This window comes from Gymnoscopelus braueri, assembly GCF_963280865.1.
Source record: "Gymnoscopelus braueri genome assembly, chromosome: 23".
NCBI classification, from domain to species: domain Eukaryota; kingdom Metazoa; phylum Chordata; class Actinopteri; order Myctophiformes; family Myctophidae; genus Gymnoscopelus; species Gymnoscopelus braueri.
In genome coordinates, this window is record NC_137625.1 from 23,564,151 (window position 1) to 23,588,386 (window position 24,236).

The window sequence follows — 24,236 nt, forward strand, 5'->3', positions numbered from 1 at the left end:
TTTATTTTCTCTTAAAAACATATAACAGTACATATTTCTCAGCGTACCACTATATAAAAGGACACATGATTCACTTTTGTTGTATTTTATTCAAGAAAAATGATACATCTTCATTGTCAATATTCGTTAATTTCACCAAATAAAAAACAAAAAAAACATCTTGATCTCATTCACTTATTCTGAAATTAAAAGGCGTAAAGGTGGTAAGCGCCACAGACAATGCACTGTGGCATATGTATATATATATACAGGTTCGGAGGGAGCCTGACACAGTAGAGTCCCTCAGCCAGTGGTCAGTGAGGATCTTTAGGCAGGGCCGTCCAGTTTTGAAAAGTCCTCATAAGCGATGCCGTCAACCCGTCTCCCTTTCATCCGACCCTGGAGACGAGACAACCCAAATGTTAAGAAGACATACGGTAGATACAGGATTATGTATCTATTTGAGAAAAAATGGACGGACAAAAGGTGCAAAGAATGGGACATAGGCTTGCAGCAATTCTGTACTTCTCCCTTACCGAGTCGAGCGTGAGTGTAGCACAGAACTTCTTCTCATCTATACCCTCCAACACAGCCTCTGTCTCTCTGTACGGTCCATTCAGAACCAGGACACGTCTACCTGCAGGCCACCGTTACATAGGGGTGGGGGATTAGATTAAGACCCTGGAGTTGAGGTACATATTGAGCCAGGACAATCTCATGTGTGCATCCTTACCGACTGCAGGGATAACAGTCTCCAGATGACTCTGGTCTAGTTTCAGTTTGTCTCCAGAGGGAATAATCCTCACTACAGCGGTGTATTGGTCTCGCACTTCCTGTGGCAACAGGAGTAACAATACAAATGTTAGTCACTCTTGCTCTCTTTAATTCATACACACAAGCACGCATCACTTAAAATGAATCCAATGTTACCCTGATGACGGCCTTCTTCTTGTGGTACTTCTCTCCCAGTTTCTTAGTGACAACTTTCACCACAATGTTAGGCTGCAGCCAATAGTCAGTTCTGATTGACTTCTTCTTCTGTTCCTCCATCTTCTTCTTCTGTTCCTCCATCTAGAAAATAAAGACATCACAAATGGTTTATGTTTCACTGACCCTATTTTGCACAGAGTACAGATACAAACGCAATTTTCAACCATTAGATATGAAGACAAGAGAGATATTGCTAAATTTATGCTCAATTGCACGATGGTGTTGCGTGCCAAAGAAAGCGGTTTTTGCCGTTTCCCCCATATTGCATGTTTACACAGAGGCGGAGCGTTCTAAAAGATTTCCACTCTAGAAGGAGTTTTCACTTCAATGCGGTTTCAACTCTCGAAAATGCAGTCTAAGCGGACGGATCTGATATTTTATTTTGCCGTTTTCGAGACCGTGGTCGTTTACACGGGGCCTTAAGTCTCATCCGAAATCTTTGGTCTGAACAGGGCTAATAAATACACAACACACTGACGCAATACCTCCATGATCTCATCCAGGGCAGACTTCTTCTTCTTTTCTTTGGACTCTGAACTGGAAGACATCTCTTTCCGCTTTGCCGACGCCGCTGCTATCGTCAGGGCACTTGGACCTTTGACGGTACTATGGAGACCAAGTTGTGAACAAATCATAAGTGATGATTGTCATGTCAGTCTGTCATTTATGTAGCAGAGTTAAATATTAATGCAAAAGAGCCGTCTCTGTACCTTGGTTTAGATGGACCTGCTGCAGAGGAGCACGCTCCCATATTGAAGACAACTGAAAGAACAAGCAGAAGTTGTTTTTACATTAACCCATTAAGACCTGAAGCCGATTCTAAAAATGTCTTCTAAATCCCAACAGTATTCTGAAAAAACATACGTTTCTATATCAGTGGTGCTCAAACTTTTTCATGTCAAGACGATATGCCCAAAACGATATGCTTTTGGCCGCCAACCCCCATCTCAAAATATGTTGTTCCAGGGACCCCCAGAAGCAAAGATTTTAGTTTAAAATGTTCGCTTTAAAAGATATATTCAAAGATTTGCACACATTTTCACGACTTTTCAAAAATAGCAGATGAGCTTGTATATCTGCTATTTTTGAATAGCCAAAGTGTAAAAGAATGCCTTAGCTCAAATCAAAAAATGACATAGATGCGTTCCAGGTCTTAACACATTGATTGCCAAGAACGAGTTAACTCGTTTTTAAAATCCATCACTTGATTGCCAAGATCGAGTTAACTCGTTTTTAAGAAAAAATAATAATATCAAAAACAAATTAAAAATATTCTTTTAATTTTTTAATTTGACCCAAAGACCAAGGACATATGATTTGTCGAAGATCTAGACTCCCATCCACTTCCTTGTTAACTTAAAACTTAGACATTTTGTATCTCAGCTCCTGAGTACTTTTTGCAAAAAATCTGAAATAATTCTGGCAATCAATGTGTTAATGGGTTAAGTGTCCATATACAGCCTTTAAAGCTACAATCTGGGACTTATTTTAATGAATAAAACATTATGTTAACTAAACTGTATGGTATAATATGGTAATACATTATAATTAGCACATCTGCAGTGTTTGGAGAGCTCTTCATTTTGTCCCCCTTTTATTAGTTAATGAGGACTGAGATACAGGAAAGGAAAGACTTGCAGGAGAGACTTGCAGTTGCAATACAAGTGTCCAGCTGAAAGCAGATTTTTTTGTATATATAAATAATGAAAGTGAGAGATTGAAGCAACAGCTTGTTGTTGGATAAGCACCACTACACAAAAGCTGCAATGTCCTTTTTCATCCAAAGATTTGGAGCTTAAAAAAGGAACGTCTCAGTGCAAATGTGTACATTTATGTACATAAAAGAGCTAAGCGGTAAGCTATCAGTCCCCAAGACTAACCTTTTTCGTCCTCGTTCTCCCGCTTGAGCTCTGTGTAAACTGGTGTTTCCTAGGGAATAAAAGACAGAAAAACATTGTTTGATTCTGCGGCAAAACATCTAGATCTTGCACAAGGAAAGCACTTTCTTTATGTTAGTATAGATGCCACAGCAAGTGTATAGATGCCACAGCAAGTGTCCTATTGAAGTGCATTGTGTCCTCCTTGGCTCAAGTACTGTGTGTGTGTGTGTGTGTGTGTGTGTGTGTGTGTGTGTGTGTGTGTGTGTGTGTGTGTGTGTGTGTGTGTGTGTGTGTGTGTGTGTGTGTGTGTGTGTGTGTGTGTGTGTGTGTGTGTGTGTGTGTTGGGGGGGCTCACCTCTGGTTCTTTGCCCTCAAGGCCTCTGCGGACCTGCTCTTCGATGAACTTAGCACCACGCTCCGCATCATCCAAGTCCTGTTTCTTCTTCTTTTCCGACTCCTCCTGAAGGCGAAGTGTCTCCGGATCACGGTCAATGTACTGAACGTACCAGCCTTTAGGGGTCTCATCAACCTTTGCCAAACCTAGGGGGTACCATTAAGCAAGATATATTACACATTATAAAGAATGTGCTTTTCTATCTCAAAACCTGACTAGCAAATAACTAGCAAAGCCCCTCCAAACCACTGGGAGGGAAGATAGCAGATAGTGAAGGTGATTCACACAATTAGACATAAGCTCCCGCTGTGATTGGTCAGTAGTCACTGTGATCGACAGTTCTCGTTTTTGCAACTATGCCTAACCTTAACCCTAACCTCAGTAAAACTATGCCTGCCAGGGAGCCAATCAGACAGGTAAGGCGGGTCTATATCCTATAACGTTGGTGGGATTCATAATCACGCCCCACTGACCTTCTTTCCCCAGCCACTTGGTAAAGTCCCCAAGCGTCTCCCACTGTGTGGAGTTCATATGGACGTGTTCCCTGTCACTGATATACTCGTTATAGATGATGTTGTTATGCACTCGCTTGGTCCCTGCAAAGAGAGAGAGAGAGAGAGAGAGAGAGAGAGAGAGAGAGAGAGAGAGAGAGAGAGAGAGAGAGAGAGAGAGAGAGAGAGAGAAGAAAATGCTCGTTATTTGCCTGTAATAAGCTTTTAACTGTGAAGTTAAAGTGGTAAAGTTAAATGGGGAAATCCACCCTTACCAAAACGTCTTTTTAACAAGTCCAAAAAGTCACTTTTAAACTCCCTAGGAAAGCGGGGAAAGTAAAGTCAGTTATACCGTCTGGGGTCAGTGGGGTGAAAGGTTAACATGCCAGTACGTCTTTATAAGACTGTAAATATCAGCTCATGCAACTTCATATCACAGCATTATCACAGGACTCACTCTGAGAAGAGGTCCATGAACTGGTTAGGATCTTCGGAAGCCAACAACAGCTGCCTCTGGTGGGACTCCGCCATGCAGTGACACTTGAAACCATTCTGTGAGCAAACAGAGAAAATGGTTCAAAACAACATATGGTTCAGACATTGTTAAAAAAAACTTTTGACCCAGATCCACTGACAGCAGTATTGGGAGTCAGAGGGCCTACGGTCAAACTGACTAGTGTTCAGTACAACATGGTAACATGTGTGACTCTACTGGCTCGCAGACTGATATTGTTGAATTGGAAGCAAGCGCAGGCTCCAACCCACACTGCACTTATGAAAGATGTAATGCACTATTTGCAATTGGAAAAGATAAAGTTTGAATTGAGAGGGAGTGAAGACAAATTTTACAAGACCTGGCAACCCTTCATCGACCACTTCAATAAGTGCACGCTGACCCCTCCTACATAATGGTTAACTTATAAAAATAAATAAAAATAAAAATGAAAAGGAACTGGAGTGTTTTTATTTTTCTTACAATTTTTTACAAAAGATCTGTGCAGGGAGAGTATGAGAGCAAGAGTGTCTGTTGTTGTTTGTATCTGTATAACTGTTTGTTGTTGTTTTTATGTTGTATATTTATTTGAATTCATACCAAATTATTTGTCATTGTCTTTTCTTGTTTTATATTTTATAGCTTATACTATACTATTTATAGCTATAAAAAATCCAATAAAAAAAAGTATTAAAAACAAAAACAACATATGGTCTGGTGGTGATAAAGCAAAGGTTATTCATAACATTATACTGAAAGTACCAAAATTAAAAGTACTCATGATGCAGAATGTCCCATTTCACAAGTTTTTAAATGTTTAAACAAGCTCACAACGTGTCACAAAGCCTGAATACTTTTCCCCACCAGTGGGTGGGTTATATAGTTATATCACCATCATGCAGATGCTAGAATAGGCGAACTAAACCTGTTATGTAGCCATCATCATCATCTAGCTGGTATCAGTTGGGTAAGAGAGAAGAAACCCACAATGTATTCCCAGGGTCTTTGACCCCTCTCATCATTACTAATGACTGGTAGGCCTACTCACATTTGTTACTTAAGCAAGAGTATCAATACCACAACGTAGAAATACTCTGTTACAAGTCTGGTGTTCAAAATGTACTTGAGTAAAAGTACAAAAGTATTGGCATCAACAAATACTTAAAGTACCCAAAGTAAAAGTACTCATGATGCAGAATGTCCCATTTCACAAGTTTTTAAATGTATACAAAATCTTTTGAAAATAGATGGCTAAGCTATAGCTAAGCTAACAGCTGAGCACCATGGCTTTGTGTTGTTGTGGTCTCTCACCTCGTCTCGACACTGTTTCTGACACATCTGACAATACCATCTGAGCTTCTGGAGGCCCTTGGCTTTGATCCTGTTGCCTATCGCCTTGGGGCTGAAGAAATCTGCTTTCCCCATCTTTGATCGTGAACTAGCTAGATGTTTACTCTGTGGTTAGTACTGTGCTAGGCTAGCTACTAGCTGGCTGGCTGGCTGCTCTACTACTTCTTCAATCTCCACTCGGTACTCGACGAACTTCCTCCGTTGTCGTCGTCACTCGAGAATAGTCTCGCGAGACTTGGGGTTTCTACAACCTTCTTCTTCTTCTTCTTTTTGTTTTACGGCGGTTGGCATCCAGTTTTTGGTGCATTACCGCCACCTTCTGACCCATATTATGGACCAGACAATTCTTTAATACTACTGCATCTAATTATGTGTCCATTATGTCCTGTCCAGTGTCCACCCAAAGTAATTATACATTATAGCCCATCCTATTCCCCAGACCCAGTGGTCTGAGTTGGACCAAGTCCTTCCCTCAAGATATTGTCAAGATCCTCTCCACTTATGTCTTCAATCTTCAGGAATCTCCTGGCTGCTTCCAATATCATCTTGATTCTCTCTGACTTCCCCTTCATCTCTACTGCGCAATTCACTACCATAGCGATAAACGCCAAAAACTGTCTTCTGTCCATGCAAATTGTTTGCTCCTCTCTCTTTGTTTCCTCCTTCCTTTCATGTTTCTCCACCACCCTTTCATTTTCTCCCTCCATTCTCTTCACTGCATCTGCATAAGTTATCCCCTTATCTACTCTAATCTTGTTCACACTTTCTTCCCTTTTTCTTTTAGGGCACTGTGATGACCCTGTGAAATGATTCCCTTTGCAGTGCAAACACACTGGTTCACTCGTCTCTGTTGTACATGACTCTTTGCATTTCTCCTCCCCACATCTCCCACATTTCCGGACTCCTCTACATACTGCCGCAGCATGTCCATACGCCTGGCAGCAAAAACATCTTAGAGGACCTCTCTCAAATGGCCTGACTTTATATGTCACATATTCAACATAAATCCTCTCTGGCAAATCTCCACAAAATGTGATGCACAATGACTCACTATCCTCTCTTTTCCCATCTCTGACACGTTTCAGTCTCCTAACTCTTTTAATCGATAAATGGTCGATAAATGGGTCCAACTCCATTGACAGTGGCACCCCACTTATCACACCAATCTTATCAGCTCCATCTCCTCCAAGCTCAAAACACTCCACTTTGCTACCATCACATTTTGTGATGTCCAATGCTTTTATCATTTGCCTCTCTGTTTTGCACTCAATCACTACGACACCACTTCTAGTTACTCTGACCAAATTCACTTCTCCTACCTTCCTTCCAACAAACATTGCAACTTTGTGCCGGTCCTTAAATATCCCATCCGCTTTTTTGACAGCTCTCATTCCTACTGCATATCTTTTCTCCAACTGACTCTCTTCATCACTTGATAGATTGTTTTCCATGCTCCTTATTCTCTTCTTTTTGTTTTCAATTCCCCTTGAATCCTCCTCTGTTTGCATCTCATTCTCCATCCCTCCCGCAGCCATCCGACGTTCTACAGTCAGCAGCCGTTTCTACAACCAATAAGTAACCAAGTACATGTACTCAAGTACTGTACGTAAGTAAAATGTTGAGGTTTAAAACAAAACAAAAACACTTTTTTTCTGCATTTACAAATTTCAGTACTTTTACTTAAGTTCTACCCCACTACATCTCAGAGGAAAATATTAAACTTTTACTCCACTACACAATTATATGAAAACTTTAGTAATACTAGTTACTTTGTAGATTTTTATTTTATTACAAAACACACATTACCACTTCAGCCCTATAAGTGCCTCGCGATGCAACGCATTGTGAGCTTGTAGATCTGCTATTATTATATTATATACATTTCATACATTTGAACTTGTGAAATGGGATATTCTGCATAATGCGTACTTTCTACATTTTGATACCAATCTTTTGACTTTTACTCAAGTACATTTTGAATTCCGGACTCTTACTCGTAACAGAGTAGTTCTACATTGCAGTATTGATACTTTTACTTTATTTAGAAAAAATGTATTTTTTTCCACCACTGTTACAATAATAATACAATTAATCAATTTCAATTAGAATTATTTTAGCTTAATTTCATAATACATAAATGATAAATCATTTTGCAATGCTAAGCCTTTGTTGTCCCACCCCCTGGCTCTGTTGTGTTAGTTGAGTTTATGACTTATTTTATGTGTTTTTATTCCAAAACAAACAAACAAATAAATAAAGAAATAAAGCTGGGTGCTATTGATTAAAATAAAGGAGAGGACAATGGAAATCTCGCGAGATCTTCGGCCATTTTCGACATATACTCGGCGCCTGCGCAGTCTCGCATGTCTGACCTTCAGTGAGAGAAGCAGCAAACATGTTCGCCCGGACCAGCTCGTTGGTGTTCTTCTCCCCACAATGGTAACTTAACGCATTATTTAATACACATAATGTGCATTTGTTGCTTTTAGCAGTCGTTGTGGTTAGTTGTTGTGGCACGTTTAGGGTTGGTTAGACACGCAGTCATTCATTTGCAAGGACGTGCGCTAACAGTGTCGTGCAGGCCGGGGTTGCTGCTGAATGACAGCCAGACAGCAGTGTTAGCTTAGCATTAGCTTAGCATCACCTACAGCTGCTGAACTTCGGCTAATCAGCCCAAGTTCAGCCGCTGTTAGCTGATGCTAAGCTAACAGTGGCTAACACTAGCTTGCAGCTACGTGACATTTACTGGCCGTCTTAATGTCATTGTGTTGCTGCCGAGCTGTCCTCCACACAGTTATTGTATTCAACACTGCGCTGAAAGTATGACCAGAAAGTTGGTCACTTTGACTTATATATTCTAACCCCATTTCATTGTCTTGTGTTTTAATGTTGTATCACTGTGCTAAACTGTTATCCAGGTTAGCTTGTATGTCGCAAGTTGAGGGGTGTGTGTATATATTTCCCCCATATGACGCTGATATGTCTTATTTATTAGAGCATTTAAAAAACATGTGGGCATATTTCGCCATATTTATAACAATGTTGATGATGATAACGCTTGCAACACAATTCTGAATGCAATTCTCTGCGTTTGCAGTGGGCAGGTCAGGAACATGGCCACCCTGAAGGACAGTAAGTACTTTTTATGTCAACTGTTACAGACTGTTACAGGTTCTGCCACACAGCTGAATACACATAATCTACTATCCTAATATACACAGTGAAATGTATATAACTGACTACAATGCAGCACAATAATAGTAACTTGACAAGAATGACCTGAGTTACTTTTTGCACAATTCAAGTGATGGTGCAAAGTCACTGTATACATAGGAGGCATCAGCAAGCTGTTTTTTTGTTGATACTGGAGACATTGAGGGCTGTTCTTGTGTCCTCTAGTCACCATTCGGTTGAAGTCCATCAAAAACATCCAGAAAATCACCAAGTCCATGAAGATGGTGGCAGCTGCCAAGTATGCCCGTGCTGACAGGGCCCTGAAGCCTGCCCGTGTCTATGGAACCGGTGCCCTGGGTGTGTATACATACAGTATTATACCTACACAGTAAAATCCTCAAGGTTAATTTAAGTCTTTTGAGTGTAGAAATTGACCTTTTTTGGTTCCATTTTACACTCAAGTTAGATTATCACTGAAGATTTTACCGTGTAGACTTGAACTTTGTACAGTGTCTGCTAATTGAATGATTAATTCAACAGTTATTATTTCCACCGGGAGATCAATTAGTTCTGTCCTGTGTTTACGTCTGCAGCTAATCTTGCATTCTACTAGGCCGATCAGCTTCATATTTCGTGTGCAGGCTGGGATCTCAATTCTTCTTTTTTCTTTGTATAATATAATCGCAGTGCAATCATCCGTCCAGGTTATGAGATGAGCATTACACTATAGACCTGAGCTAGTCAACTGCAGACATGCACCAGTGCTGCTGCTTGAACACAAACATGCGTATGATGCCTCGTCCCCAACCAATCTTAAATCAATACAGCAAGTAACGTTTTGGCATTTAGTTTTGATTGTTTTACAGTTTGTCCTATTTGAACAACCTTTGACGACTGGTGATACAAATATAATTGACACCAGTAATTAACAATCAGACTTTGTGGATTACAGAGACATTTAAGACATCTGTTCAGAATTACAGGCAGGAGTTTACTGACATTGGAGCCTATGGAGCTATTATTGTAACTTGGTTTGTCCTAGCGATGACAACATGCCACACTACTTTTACACTACAGTAGAGATGATGTACAACTGGTTCAAATGCCGGTCTGTTGGAAAGGCTTATTGTCGGTATCAGCCGAGAACGCAGGAGTCTATCCCCGTTTCAATGCACTAGAGATGGATTGCTGAGGTGGAGCGCCACACCTACCATCAACTCTCTGTGCTTACCGCACGACTTGCCGCACCCAAGCCATGCTACTCATACGCTGATTTGGCGGTGCCCAGGATCGAACCCATGACCTTGTGGTCCAAAGGCGAGAGCCCTACCGACTAAGCTACCCCTGTATGCCATATATTTCATGCCGTGCTACTCTTTCATGGCTTTAAGTAGAAATTTAAATTGCATACATCGCTTGAGATTTGTGCTCTGTTGAGCGCACTTTTCTAGTTTGTTCTCAAAGACATTGAAGTAAAGGGTCATTCCTATATACAGTATTAGTTGAATTGGTTATTTTGTTGTGGAACGCTGATCTTTGAATCAGACTTCCCATATGTAATGGTTTTGTTGTACTTTATTCCCCAGCCCTTTACGAAAAGGCTGAGATCAAAGCACCAGAGAACGCCAACAAGCACCTGATCGTTGGTGTGTCATCTGACCGTGGTCTCTGTGGTGCCATCCACTCTGGTGTTGCCAAGGCCATAAAGGCTCAGATTGCCACTCTGACAGAGGCTGGCAAGGAGGTGATGGTGGTCAACGTGGGGGACAAGCTCAGGGGCATACTTCACAGGTATATGACATTCAAGTTGCAGAAGAGTTGGCTTTATGAAACACTTCTTTTGGGACTTCAAAGAAATAAGTCAGGTCGTATTTAGCTCCTGTCCAACTGTGATGTTAAACATGACCAATGGCAATTACTTTACCATACTTTACCCAACTGCCCTGATGGAAGATGCTGAAACACTACAATACCTTTTTATGGATGTCACTTTGCAGCATTGCATTGTAGAAATACTCTGCATCTGCATGCAGAACAGAAATGGGATGAATGAAAACATGAGGGTTTGTCATGTTTAAGCCAGCTAAAATAAATAACATAATATTTATGATGCAGTGTTTCCCCGAGGATGAAGTTGTAGCAGCGGCTGTGAATATTTGTCTTGCATGCAAAATGTTATTTTTGCCCTCAAAATAAGAAGTCTGGTGTCTTTGATGTAAATTGGGCGCATTAGTCACATTACGCTAACGCTGTTCTGCTGCATGACAACAAAAACTATCCAGTTTCACAATTAATTAAACAATTAATTATAACATAATTTAGTAAATTATCTCCTGATGCTACCTAGTAAGAAGCTAACAAGTTCAAATGGCATCACATAAATAGTAGTCTTGCATGGCCAGACTGTTGCCTCCCACAATTCTCAAATGCTTCCGGTACAGTCTGGAGCACGGAAGCTCTGATCATGAACAAGCAATAAAGCGGATGTGACGCCTCCTCCCCACTTCCGTTTCGTCTTCACAGTCGCTCAAATTTATCCTAATATAAATCATCACAAAATCATTTAAGTATATATTGCTTGCGAACGGTTTCCGTGTTCTGATTTCGGTGTAGTTCCAGACTATATGGCGTTTGGAGATTGTGGAATAAGACTACATACAGTGTTTTTACCCTAACATAACATGGTATAATCTTCCTCACATCATTCAGGACTCATGGAAAGCACATTCTGATAAACTTCAAGGAACTTGGCCGCCTGCCTCCCTCGTTCAACGACGCGTCCGTCGTTGCCGCAGAGCTGATCAACTTAGGATACGAGTATGACCAGGGGACGATCGTCTACAACAACTTTAAGTAAGGAAGGCCTACCTTCATCATTCCTGGCTGCTACTCTGTCATTTAGTTTGACGTGATGTGAAGTATTGCAACAGGTGTAATTGAACACGTGTGCATCACCTTTCCCCCATACAGGTCTGTCATCTCTTACAAGATAGACAAGAAGCCTCTGTTCTCCAACGATACTGTTGCCAGCTCAGGTATGGCATTTTACTGAAGTTCAAGTAAACAACGGTGGATTTTATGTGTTGAACCAGTCACTCACTGTATGCGATCTTGCCTGACAGAGGCCATGAGCATCTACGACGACATCGACGCCGACGTCCTCAGGAACTATCAAGAGTTCGCCCTGGTCAACATCCTTTACTACGCAATGAAGGAGTCGACCACCAGCGAACAGAGTTCTAGGATGACGGCTATGGACAGCGCCAGCAAGAACGCCTGTAAGACATTCTAAAGAATAGTCTAAAATGTGTTTTGTTTTACTCCCATTGTCCAGTAGGAGTTGATCCATTCATATGGTTCATGTTTAGCATTGATACTAAATTATATATTTCCCTCTCTCTAGCCGAGATGATCGACAAGCTGACCCTCACCTTTAACCGAACCAGACAGGCGGTCATCACCAAGGAGCTCATTGAAATCATTTCTGGAGCTGCTGCTCTGTAAGAACTTTGAAAGTTGTCTCCATCTGTTCTCCTGCCTCAACCTGCTTTTCTGTCTTTCCTCTTAACACATTGGGTGCCAGAGGTTTATTAAAATATTACACGTTGAGTGCCTGCATTTCTTCCATCCACTTGCGTTATACGTTTCGTGCTGTGAGAAGCCCAGACGCGGAAGTGCATGTAAACAAAGCGTGCGTGCGAGACGGCGGAGGGTCCCGACTAACGCCTGGAACAATAATATTTCCAACACGACCCTCCATTGCAGCGTGATCGCCGATCGAAAACGGCTCGTTTCCACCAGATTAAAAAGAAATGGAGATATTAAGCTTTTAGTCAAGGAGATAACATTGAAAACGCCGACCGGAAGGATTTTTGACATGGAGCCTCATCCAGCCTCTTCTTCTCAGAAACTCCTTGGGTGATGTCAAAGTTTCGTTTTAGCGCCCCACGTGGGCCACTCGTATAAAAATAGAATTGGGTCAAAAACGGTCCGGACCGTTTTCGGCACTTCTCGTTTGGACCCTCAAAAACGGTCCGGACCGTTTTTGGCATTCAATGTGTTAAAGTAACACTTTTCAGCCATGTGTTCATACAACGGTCCTCACTAATGCTCGCCATAAGAAGGTACCATTTCTGTCCACTCGCCCTGTGTCTGAGGCGGGTGGTGGCGTGGATAGAAAATGTACCTGTTGATGACATCGTTGGCAGGGATTTCATAAGCCAATGGAAACTACAGGCGTGGTCTTCCTGGAACGTTATGCTAAATAGTAGCCATGACTGTTAAACCATTAAGACCGGGAACGCATCTTTCATTTTATAGATTTATTTGGCTATTAAAAAAATAGCAGATATACAAGCTCAGGCACTCGGCGCCAGGGTATGAGCTTGTATATCTGCATTTTTGGGGGGAAATCGTGCACATTTTGTGCAAATCTTTGAATATATATATTTCTTTTTTTTTCAAAGCGAACATTTTTAACTCAAATCTTTGCTTCTAGGGATTCTACAAATGTCTTCTAAATCCTAACAATACCAAGATATGTATTTGGCCGCGGACCCCCATCTCAAAATATGTTGTTCCAGGGGCCCCCCCAGAAGCAACGATTTGAGTTACAAATGTTCGCTTAAAAAATAAATAATAATAATATATATTCAAAGATTTGAACAAATGTTCACGATTTAGAGTGCCACGCTATGAGCTTGTAGATCTGCTATATTTGAAAAGCCAAAGTATAGTAGGAAAATAGTGGTTACACGGATGCGTTCCCGGTCTTAATGGGTTAAACAAGATGGGGTCTAATAACAGTGTGGCTCCCATGTGGATCTGGGACTAAATGTGGCCAGTCTGTGTCATCAGTCATATCCATAGATCTATAAATTAACAATCTTTGTAAGTAAACTTAATTAGATTTTATTTACATATTTTTCTTTTGGCTTTTTCTGCCTTATTTGATAGAATATAGTAGACTGGCAGGAAATGGGGAGTGACACGCAGCAAGGTAGTTAGTTAGGAACGGGATTCAAACCTGCGACACGCTCTCATTAGCAGCCTAGGTGCCTGTACCGCTACGCCAGCTGCCCGGGCCTTAAACTTAATTTTTAAAGAGTTAGTGACTTTTTTGGAGGCATGCAAACTTGTTTAAAAGCAGCACATGCCAATATTGACATATTTTTCACCCCTACCCTGTTTGCATGCCTGTAGAGCAGTGGTTCTCAACCAGTGGTCTGGGGGGGGTTCCAGGTGGTCTCCAGCTAAAGGATGGGGAGTTGTTAACCAAATTACCTTTATGGATCTTTAACTCTTGAGAGCGTAAAATGATTTCATTTCAATGGTTTCATTTTACGCATTTTAAATGGTGGTCCGTGGTTTAAATGCCGAATGAATAATGGACCTTGATTTGAAAAGGGTTAAACCACTGCTGTAGAGGAACTGCCTGGCCCTGTCTTTACAAGACATTGGTTTGAACTATGCACATAGTCCAAAACGGCGCACGTAGAAAGGACGGCTGTTATTGGAGATTTAAGTTGATCATCCCTACTCTCACCCTCTTCACCTCAGTTTAATTTAATATTTATCAAATGATGACTTAATTTTGTGACTATTAGTAGAACTTTCCTTTTTATGAAATATGACCCAGTCTCTGACCCTCAGTTTTGCATGCTAATTCTCTTTTGTAATCTGATCTGCTTCATTGGTGAACCCAGGAACTGAAGCATGTTTTAACACACAGGAGGTAACATCTATTGGTTTGTGCTGGTTTGGATTGGTTCGTGTGCTTTCTCTTCTAGACTAGTTCGAAGAGCATGCTATTCTCTTTAGGATGGCCTTTTAGAAACTCTTAGAAACCCTCTTAAGGGCCTGCTTGTTTTTGTGTTCTTACTTGATCGTTTTCTTTGTATCTTTGCAGATAAATGGGCAAAATCCTCCCTCCTCGTCCGCTGCCAGTGGTTGTGGCTTACACGCTTCAAAGTACCTCGGACTTCAACTGTCATCAAGACTTTTATGTTATATTTGTAAAATATAGAGAAATAAACCTCTTACAGATAACTGTTTATGTTCCATCTGTTTTGTCACTCAATAAATGTGCTCGTGGTTGTGAAAGATGCATGATGAGTGCTATTTGTCAGTCATTCTCTGAAAATGATTGTTTTGGAAAGTATTAAGCTACAAAACGACAGCATCTAGCCACTTTTTTAAGATCTTTTTTTTATTTTTATATCTCCACCTGTGATTTCAGTATACCTTTGTTGGCTATAACTTTAAAAGTAATACGCCAACTGTAACACATTGGGCCTCAAGCAGGAAGCAATATACTGTACTTACATGTCCTCTTTTTGTTAATGTCAACGTAATGTCAACGTTTTGTTGGTAACATTTATTTCTGGCATCAATGTTTTTATATTTGTTCTTGGGGACAGACAATTTTATGAGTGGTCAAAAAAGCACTTACCAAGATGGAACAAAGGGTCCACATTGATTGCAAGTAACATTTAAACGCATGAGTATCAAAATTTAGATTCTATGTTTCAGAGCAGGGGCTCTCAAACTTTTTAAACTGGGACATTTTAGGGTGGAAATTAGTTTGTAAAACTGACTGAACATTATGATTCCCACAGTACTTGCTGCTCTGCATATGCAGGTATTGCTGAATTGACCTAAGTGTAAATATTTGTGGAATTGTTCAATTCAATTACCATCTCAATGATCGCAAAAAGCACAATTATGGGCTTTGATGATCGCTGGGTAATGGTTAGTTATTGTCTTCAACATGCCGGGAGGTAATTTCTTTTTCAATCTGTCGGTGAGCTATATGTCAATTAGATGTGATGGAGTTCTGGAAGCAGAGGCAAGGATGTCACTGAGGATTCTGGAGTACTTGGAGGCCAGTCTGACATCGGTACTATGTCAGCAGGTACTAAGATGTCAGAGTTACCCTGTTTTCAAAGTAGCCTGCTATAATTCCAGTCTATGCAGGCATACTTATGATGTCAGGGTTCTACGATGTCACTGGCGCAAAACCGTAGATCTGCGTCTGTGTCCCTTTTAAGGAGATCCCTAAACCTCACACAGGCATGAAGGGACATACACACTCCTGGAATTAATATACAAGATGATAGATGATTGATATAATATAAATTGCCAGACCGAAGGCAGGGTTGAGATTGTTTGCACCCGTGGAAGTTTTTGTTTGTGAATTCATCAACTGGGATCCACCATCCTGTCAGACATATTGCTGTCCAAATATGGAGTTCATACTTGGGCAAGTCGAGTGGATGATGCAAGATTTTCTGGCGAAGATATGCACTCCACTGAGAACACCTTTTCTAGGTATATTCATTCTTATTATAGGCCCATGCCTGTTTGGAACGATGCCCATTTGGAACGCATGCCCCTCCGGTTATGCAGTAAAGTATGTACCTGTTGTAGACATTTTTGTATAAACTGGACATTCCTTGTGTCCATTCTTGCAGACAGGCTTTACAGAATATGTGGCTATATGACAGGACAACAGGTTGTTTGTGGTATGCCACAAATGACAGGAGCCCCCCCCTGTTTTTTCTTTTTCGCGTGGACCCTTTCTTGCCTTTATTGACATTCGGTAGAGACAAGAAACTGGGAATTAGGGGAATGACATGCAGCAAATAGCCTCGAGTGAGATTTGAAATGGACTGAGTCTTAATAATATGCGCTGAGGTGAACAGGTGAACCATCTGGGAACCATCGGGGTCTTTTGTGCCAATTTTCTGGACCTTGTTCTCTGCCTTTTTCATTCGTCATGACTGCCAGTTCCCACTGGATGTCATGTGGGAGTCCTGACTGCTCCAGACCGCACTGAATGACTGCTGACTTGCATAACGTTTTCAGAGTAGGACTAAAGTCTAAGATGTGCATGTGTTCTGAAAAAGGAAGACACAATCTCCCACCATGCAACAGCCAGTTGTAGTGTGTGTTTTTTTTGTTTTTTTGTTAAACCCAAGGGGGCCCTCCCCCTTGGGTTTAACATTCTTCCAGGAGAAGGATTCTGGATTGAACTTCCACAGGTCATTGAAAGTAGAGCGGAAATTGTTGCCACCAAATATGTACAGCTCTCCATTGTAGGCAAAGGCTGAATGATACCATCGTCCTCCTGGAAGAAGTTGTGTAGAAGGTGTGCTAAGCCAGCAGTTGGTCTCTGTGTCAAACACACTGATGTCGTTGGTCTCTGTGTCATACGCACTGATGTCGAGGAGGTGCCCCTCTCCAGCTCCCCCAAATACGAACATCTTTGTCCCGATGATAGTGGCAGAGTGACCGTAACCTTCTGAAACAGATGGCAAAGTGCCTCTGGTGTTAATTAAAGACCAGACCATTGTGGTGGTGTCCAACTTGTGGATGTCATTAGTGCGTATATTCAGATTGTTGTTGCATCCTCCAAAGATATACATGACCTTCCCCAAGACACAAGCTGAGTGGTTCCCCTTCCCCTGTGGAAGAGTCCCAAAAACCTTGGGCTTAAACCATATGTGGGTGTTGACATCGAAGGCATAAAGAACATTGCAGAACGTCCATGTCCCCGTACGCCCCCCCCACAGGTAGATTATATCTTCTATCAGCACAGCTGTGTGGTTCCTGCGCCAAGGAACCTCAACAGGAAGTTCTCCAGTTGACACTGGGGGCACGTTCATCCAGATCAAAGATACTGTGTTGAAGACATACACATCAATCTGATACGAGTAGGATTTTCCAAAGTAGTACACTTTGTGCCCAACTGCTACAGTAACATGACGTTGTGTACCTAGTCCTCCATTCTCTTTTTTGGTCACTGTCCAGCACAACATTTCTCTGTGTGTCTCTGTAATCTCTCTTGTCTGGCCTTTTTATTAGAAGAAGTTGAAATCGGCTCTGTAGAAACACGTGAGTATTTGGGTTGTAAGGCTGAATACCCCTGTTAGTACAGAAGGTGCAGATCTCTCTACTGGTAAGAGTTTAGAACCTGTTGAAGTCTTGAAGATCGAGTTTTGCAGATTCAGGCTCGATTATGTACGTCGAAGAGTCGGGGAGATAGTTCAAGACTGGGAATCACCGTTAGATCTGAGAATACCTCTGAGACTACGGGTGTCTTTTATATCGTCGGCTACAATGCTAATGTCATAACGGTGATGTCACTGACTGTCATAATCATATGCAGTACTAATGTCAGTCATGCCCATTCCATATATGGAGTCCACGATGTCAGACTGTGTTTTCATTTATTTATTTTCGAATGGTATTCACCTGTTTCCTAGGCTGTGTGTTTTCCACTTCCTGTCGATTTGATCCAATGAAATCCAATTAAACTGGTCAGATGACCAATGATATCCAATGAAATTGACAAGAAGTGGAAAACACACAGCCTAGGAAAGAATAGAACGTTATACTCGTGTGAGAGGTGACTGTAAGCACACAAGACTATAACTTTAATCCATCTTTTTAAAAGTTCATCAGTGATTACCTTTGAAAGATGACGTGGTTCCAACTGTGTGCTTAACAACAAAGCATTTAAGGTTTAAATATAATTGGACCCAGGTTTGATGCACATAATCTGTATCTCTCAGATCCAAAGCGTTTACTATACCTGACCATACTAGACCAACTCACAGAAAACTGTTTACACCTGACCTTAGTTTTTGCATAGCAAAGACTTTGTTATAACCATGCAACTGTGCTTTTCCCAAGACAAAGTTGTGTATGACTTTCACCATTTTATATACTAGACGTTACCAGTGCTGATCAGAGCACTGTCATGTGAAGCTTGGCTAATCAAATCCAGATATTATGTTTATGACCGGATTTGGCCATTCAAATTAGCATGTTACGTTTGTGACCGTATTTGGCCAATCAGATTTGGATGTTACGTTCATGACTGGATTTGGCCAATCAAATTTTCAACATGCGCGGATGTCAGACACAACAGAAACCGTGTCAAATGCACATACAGTATTAAGAAGATTTTCAACATGCACTAATGTCAGTCACAACAGAAACCATGTTAAACGCTATACGTACATTGATTTTCAACATACACTAACATAACAGAAATCATGTATTGTTAGATGCTGCTGCTGATGAACAACACCGATTTGCGTATCGTGTCCCCTGGGTGCCTCTGATACGCCCATATATGGGCATATCGATCAAATCGGCGGTTTCTGTTGTGTCTGACATCAGTGCAAGTTGAAAATCAAATCTCCATATTTGTGTATTTGGTTTATGTTGTGTATGACATCAGTGCATGTTGATCTCCATATATGCATTTGACATGACATCAGTGCATGTTGATCTCTATATATGTGCATTTGACATGACATCAGTGCATTTTGATCTCCATATATGGAGGGAGGGCAAACTCCTTACCTTTGAAAGATGACGTGGTAACAAACATGATGAACGTGGTAACTTCACAAACACTAATCACATTAGTGAAACACGTCCACAATCACATTGAACTGTACTTTCCTGTTCTTTTTTTGGACTTGGAGCTCCTTATATGGATCCTTATTGTTCACCCGCCCACCCACTGCCCGTCCAGCTATTAGGCAATTTTAATATAGGGATAAGATAATGTGTGCACATTTTGTTAAACATTTGTCTTTCTGATTGTTCTCTTGAATGCTTGCTGAGTTACACTTTTTTTTTGTGTAAATATGTAGCTGTGTGTAAAAACAATGCTTTCAAAATAAATGTTAAACGTCTTAGTTGAAACAGATTTATTTTAAAACTCTAATAAATTTGAACTATTTACAGTGCATATAGCAGGCGAAAAAGTACATTTGAACAATTTACAGTGCATACAGGCAATAAACAAAACAATTTAATCTTCTTTCTTATGAGCTAAAACATTAATGTTAAGCATCTCAGTTTAAACTGATTTATTTTAAAACTCATGTGTTTTTTATTGTATGTTTTTTTTTTATGTTCCTGCCATGTAACCTCAGGCAAAAAAACTAAACAATACAGCAATATGTCTGTTCACTGCTTCACCCATCAATGCATATGTGGCTATGTAGGCCCAGTTAGGTATTTTCGTGTCCTGCATGTAAAAGAAATCACTGGGCGGTAAAAAAACTAAAACAATTTCATCTTCCCCCGTGCATCTCTGCCTCCAGTCATCGTCCAAGTAACCTGCAACAAAGGAGGCCAGAGGTCATGTCAGTGAGCCACTAGTCTCGCGTATCCATGCAGACAACTATTCCATAATCTCCGAATGCTATACAGTCTGGAACTACTACACCTACCCAAATCCGAGACAGGAAGCTGTCATCTGTTCGTCATTTCCGTTCACGAAAATATATCTTAAAATGTCTTTACATTTCATGTTTTAATTTCCATTTGATATGGCTGCATCAAAATCCATTGCAAACATTTTGTTTAAAGCCTGATATTGGTCATTGGTAATAGTTAACTGGCGTATCGCTTGGGCTGTAGCTCTGTCACACAGGGAAAACCTGACTGTAAGAACCTGTTGCTTACCTCATTCACACACCTCTTCATGATCCACCAGGACAGGAAACTGGAATACAAAAACAAAACAAGTTGAATCCTCCAGATTAAACCCTCCCCATTGTTACGTTGTTATGGTACGAGAGTGGCATCAAGCATTGACACAATCTGCACACCTTAATGAAGAGGTCTATGACAAGGCAAGAGCTACTTGATCTACTCCCCCTGTCTGTTCACTGCTTCACTCATCAATTCATTCATTCATTTGTTCACTCACATATACTCCCTGGGCTGCATAGTTGGACAGGGTGTCTTTGATGAAGTCATCAAGTTGTTCATCATTCTGTGTGTAAATCGTAGGTATCGTAAAGCGAAGGGGGTCGGAGGTGTCTCCCTGGGTATTGTGCCACGCTACAGGGCTCTTAAGGCTGTAAGTGTAATTGATGAAGTCGATTCGGTAGCGTCCTGTCATCTGAAGAGGAGCATTCTGGTGATGAAATGTCACAACATATGGAGGTCTGAATTTGAGTTCTCAACAGGCCTGAAAATGAATACCCGAACCATACCCAAGTGAGTTGAAGCCCGATTCTAATACTGCCCCTGAGACTGACCAAACCCCTTTCCCAAAATAAAAACAAACAGCGAGAGAGAGAAAGCAAGGGAGAGGAAATAGCTGTATATGTCCGTTTTAAAAACTTTAACCAGGGTCCCCCAGGGTTGTGAGCTTGTAGTCCTGCTAATTTTGCCTAATGTTCACTTCAGAATAGGGTTCATAGGCAGTTTCAAAATCAATTGTTCCGACTTTCACATAATCCTATTCCCTGTACTTTACTTACTTTATTTGTTTATTTGGAAGAGACAGAACATATTTATGAACACAGCAACAAAACTACATATAGTAGAGTTAAATGTGGTGTAAATGCGTGGGAGTTAGCAAGGATGCAAATTTTCATCCGTAGACCCTGACATATAACAATAAAACGAGACATTACCGAAAGAAATAGATACATTTAAACTCAGACAAAAAAACAATACAGCAATATTTCTGTTCACTGCTTCACCCATCAATTCATTCACTCACTCGGGGGGAAGTTCTGTCTCTTTTCGATAGGTTCTCTTTCTGCCTGTAAATGTCGTAGACATAATCGTTTTCCTCTTCCTGGTGCATCGCCCCCTGCGAGGACATGCTCTGTGGAGTAACCAAAATGAAAGGGGACACGTTACTTCCTCAAATGTTTTTTTAAGGGGTTTTAGCTTAATTTATTTAGGATTGTAGAGAGACAAGAAACAGGGGAAAGAGACCAGAGGAAGGCTTTGAAACAGTTCTCCATGCTGGACTCAAACTGGCGACATTGTGATTATGTGGTGGACACCGGTCAGCTACTGTCTACACGGGTACCGTTACCACTACTGTAGTCATATGGACAAGCAGTGCTTTAGAGATCACAGTCATTTGACTTGATCAAAGTAAAAAGATAGAGGGGTTAATCCTAATGATTGATTTGTTGATATAGGCAAATAAAAACCCTGAAGTGAAATTAACATGTTATGGCTAATAAGTTTGAAACATGCATCTTGAATCTACTAACTCACCTCTCTATCCTCATCCTCATGTGAGATTTCAACCACATATGTATCCTGCCCACCCCTCGCTGCAATGTAATTAAAAGGATCATCCTGGAGATAAGAGGAGAAGAAGACACAATGAAATGTCACAACATACATCTGGATTAGAGTTATCAAGAGAGGAACTGAACAGTATCTTTATATTTCAGGGTTGCTGTAAGCGGCTTCTCGTGCATCTGATGGTCGTATTGGTTTGGAGTGTTAGACATGATGGTTGTTAGTCTAACACTAACGCTAATTCTGTCAGTCAGTGCTACACGATCTCTCAAGAGTCAAGACATTTCCAATGTACATTTATAGGCCAATATTATACATATAGTATAAGTACTAGTAACTTCCTCCGCTCGTGATGTCATGATTCTTTTGGACAGCTGCTTTTCAGCAGTTATGGAAAACTTTATATAGTTTTAAGTTTTTGTATTTTCATACAAAATGTTTGTTTTTTTAAAAGCAACTGATGTTTTTGTCAAGATATGGAGTATGTAAATATCTAAAGTTGTTGTTGCCTACCTTTAAGTTTAATGGGCAATACATTTTACGTTGCACTTACTACTGTTATTAACAGTATACTGATTGGTTATCATACCATGGTTGAATAATTTATTTTGTGTGATTACCGCATTACAATAGGGACAGCTACATGTGCTCCAGTCCAGCAATTATTTCAAACTGGATAGGTTAGTAAACTTCTACTAGGCCCTAAAATACATTTTAAGTCTTCATTTTGTTTTGTAAGCTGAAGCAGTGGTTACATTGGGGCTGGTTAAAGCCAAGAGATAGGACTATCATGTGTCTGGAAGCAGCAAGTGAAAGATGAGGGACACTGTTGCAACCTGCAAAGGGCATCAATAAGTAACCTATTTAGTGTCATATTAGTTTGTAGGCCTAATTCATGTGTACTTTCTCAATATTCTATTATTGCAAATGTGATCAATTCAATACAAAAATACTTTTAGGAAAATAGACTACATAGGCCTGTAGTTGTTTTCAAATGGTTTGTTAATGGAAGGCAATCATAAAAGTAATCAGAGAGAAACACTTAATAATGACGTTGACATCACAGCTCACTGAGGTAAGCTGGTAGTAAGGCTGAACGATTAATCGTTTTCAAACCGAAATCGCGATTTGAAACCACGCGATTAGCTAATCGCAAAGGCCGCGATTTTTTAATTTTTAATTTTATCATAATAAATCATTTTAATATTCATATTAATCCCAGAGCACCCGCGGGACTTGTCTCCTTCTCTCCAGAGTGGCTGCCTGCCTCTCTCTACAGGGAGCGAGAGGGCAGCGAGCCCCCCCCCCCTCTCTCTCTCTCTCTCTCTCTCGCTCTGTCCCTCTCATAGAGTTAGGTCTCCGTCGGCTACGAGTATTTAAAGTTTGGAACGGCCGTGTTGCGCAAATCCCTGATGCCGCGCGTAGCGGTAAAACATTGTTTTCGTTGCGACACAAGTAGTGTAGTAGTAGTGTTGCTCCTATCTATGTTTGTGTCTGTAAGTGTAACTTGTATTTTTCCCATCATTATTAAACTATTACTGGTGGATGCTGTGATAATGTAAACAATACGATGGAAAGCACTTCCTGGTCAGTGTTGCCAGGTTTTGTGAGAGAAATAAGCAACCCTGTCTATGAAAACAAGCCCAAAAGAAGCGACTATGAACTGTATCTTTGTCACTTATGTTATGTACAGTGGTGGAAAAAGTACTCAAATGTTGTACTTAAGTAAAAGTATCAATACTGCAATGTAGAAGTACTCTGTTACAAGTAAAAATTCAAAATGTACTTGAATAAAAGTACAAAAGTATTGGTATCAAAATGTACTTAAAGTACCAAAAGTAAAAGTACTAATGTTTGAAAATAGCAGATCTACAAGCTCACAACGCGTCGTATCACGGCGTGTTGTGAGCTTGTAGATCTGCTATTTTCAAATAACCTAGGTATAAAATAGGGCCAAAGTGGTTAATGTAGGTTTTACAATATTATAATTTATATCTGAAAAGTAAGTAGTCACTAAAGTTTTCAAATAATTGTAGTGGAGTAAAAGTACAATATTTGCCTCTGAGATGTAGTGGAGTAGAAGTTAAAGTATTGGAAATTAGAAATACTCAAGTAAAGTACAAATACAGTACTTAAGTAAATGTACTTAGTTACTTTCCACCACTGCGTTATGTATTCTGAGTTTTTCACTTCCAAGGAGTAGTAGTAATACAATGTACAGTAGGAGAGGACTTTGCCTTGTGAGACAAAAAAGTGTTACATTTTAGTTGAATGTTAATCTACATAAGCTAAATACTGGATATCAGTAAATATGTTTCTTTAGCCATAAGTGAAATACCTACTTATTTCACGGCTGTGAATTGTTTACACAAAAAGGTAATTATTTGTTTAATTTTATTTTT

General features: G+C 40.5%; 2 protein-coding genes across 3 annotated transcripts; one reads left to right on the plus strand and one right to left on the minus strand.

The window, feature by feature from the left end:
* Positions 1-69: 69 nt before the first annotated feature.
* On the minus strand, positions 70-5,747 carry kin (Kin17 DNA and RNA binding protein). Its single transcript, XM_080421557.1, has 12 exons — positions 5,539-5,747; positions 4,192-4,286; positions 4,010-4,053; positions 3,717-3,839; positions 3,205-3,389; positions 2,850-2,898; positions 1,680-1,731; positions 1,455-1,575; positions 910-1,050; positions 713-812; positions 516-616; positions 70-378 (listed from the first exon to the last, which is right to left on the minus strand). Exons 1-12 carry the CDS (start codon positions 5,650-5,652, stop codon positions 307-309), a joined length of 1,197 nt encoding a protein of 398 aa, XP_080277683.1. The 5' UTR covers positions 5,653-5,747; the 3' UTR covers positions 70-306.
* A 2,166-nt stretch (positions 5,748-7,913) lies between these two features.
* Positions 7,914-14,817, plus strand: atp5f1c (ATP synthase F1 subunit gamma; the record flags this gene model as incomplete). 2 transcript variants are annotated; one of them, XM_080420526.1, is made up of 9 exons in its annotated part: positions 7,914-8,016; positions 8,675-8,709; positions 8,977-9,108; positions 10,338-10,542; positions 11,461-11,604; positions 11,722-11,786; positions 11,874-12,029; positions 12,155-12,251; positions 14,660-14,817. In XM_080420526.1, the coding sequence occupies exons 1-9, from the start codon at positions 7,973-7,975 to the stop codon at positions 14,661-14,663; spliced, it is 882 nt and encodes a 293-aa protein (XP_080276652.1). In that variant the 5' UTR covers positions 7,914-7,972. The 2 variants fall into 2 exon arrangements, with proteins under 2 accessions (XP_080276652.1, XP_080276653.1); XM_080420527.1 differs by lacking the exon at positions 14,660-14,817 and having other exon boundaries at positions 12,155-12,255.
* Between the last annotated feature and the right edge of the window lie 9,419 nt (positions 14,818-24,236).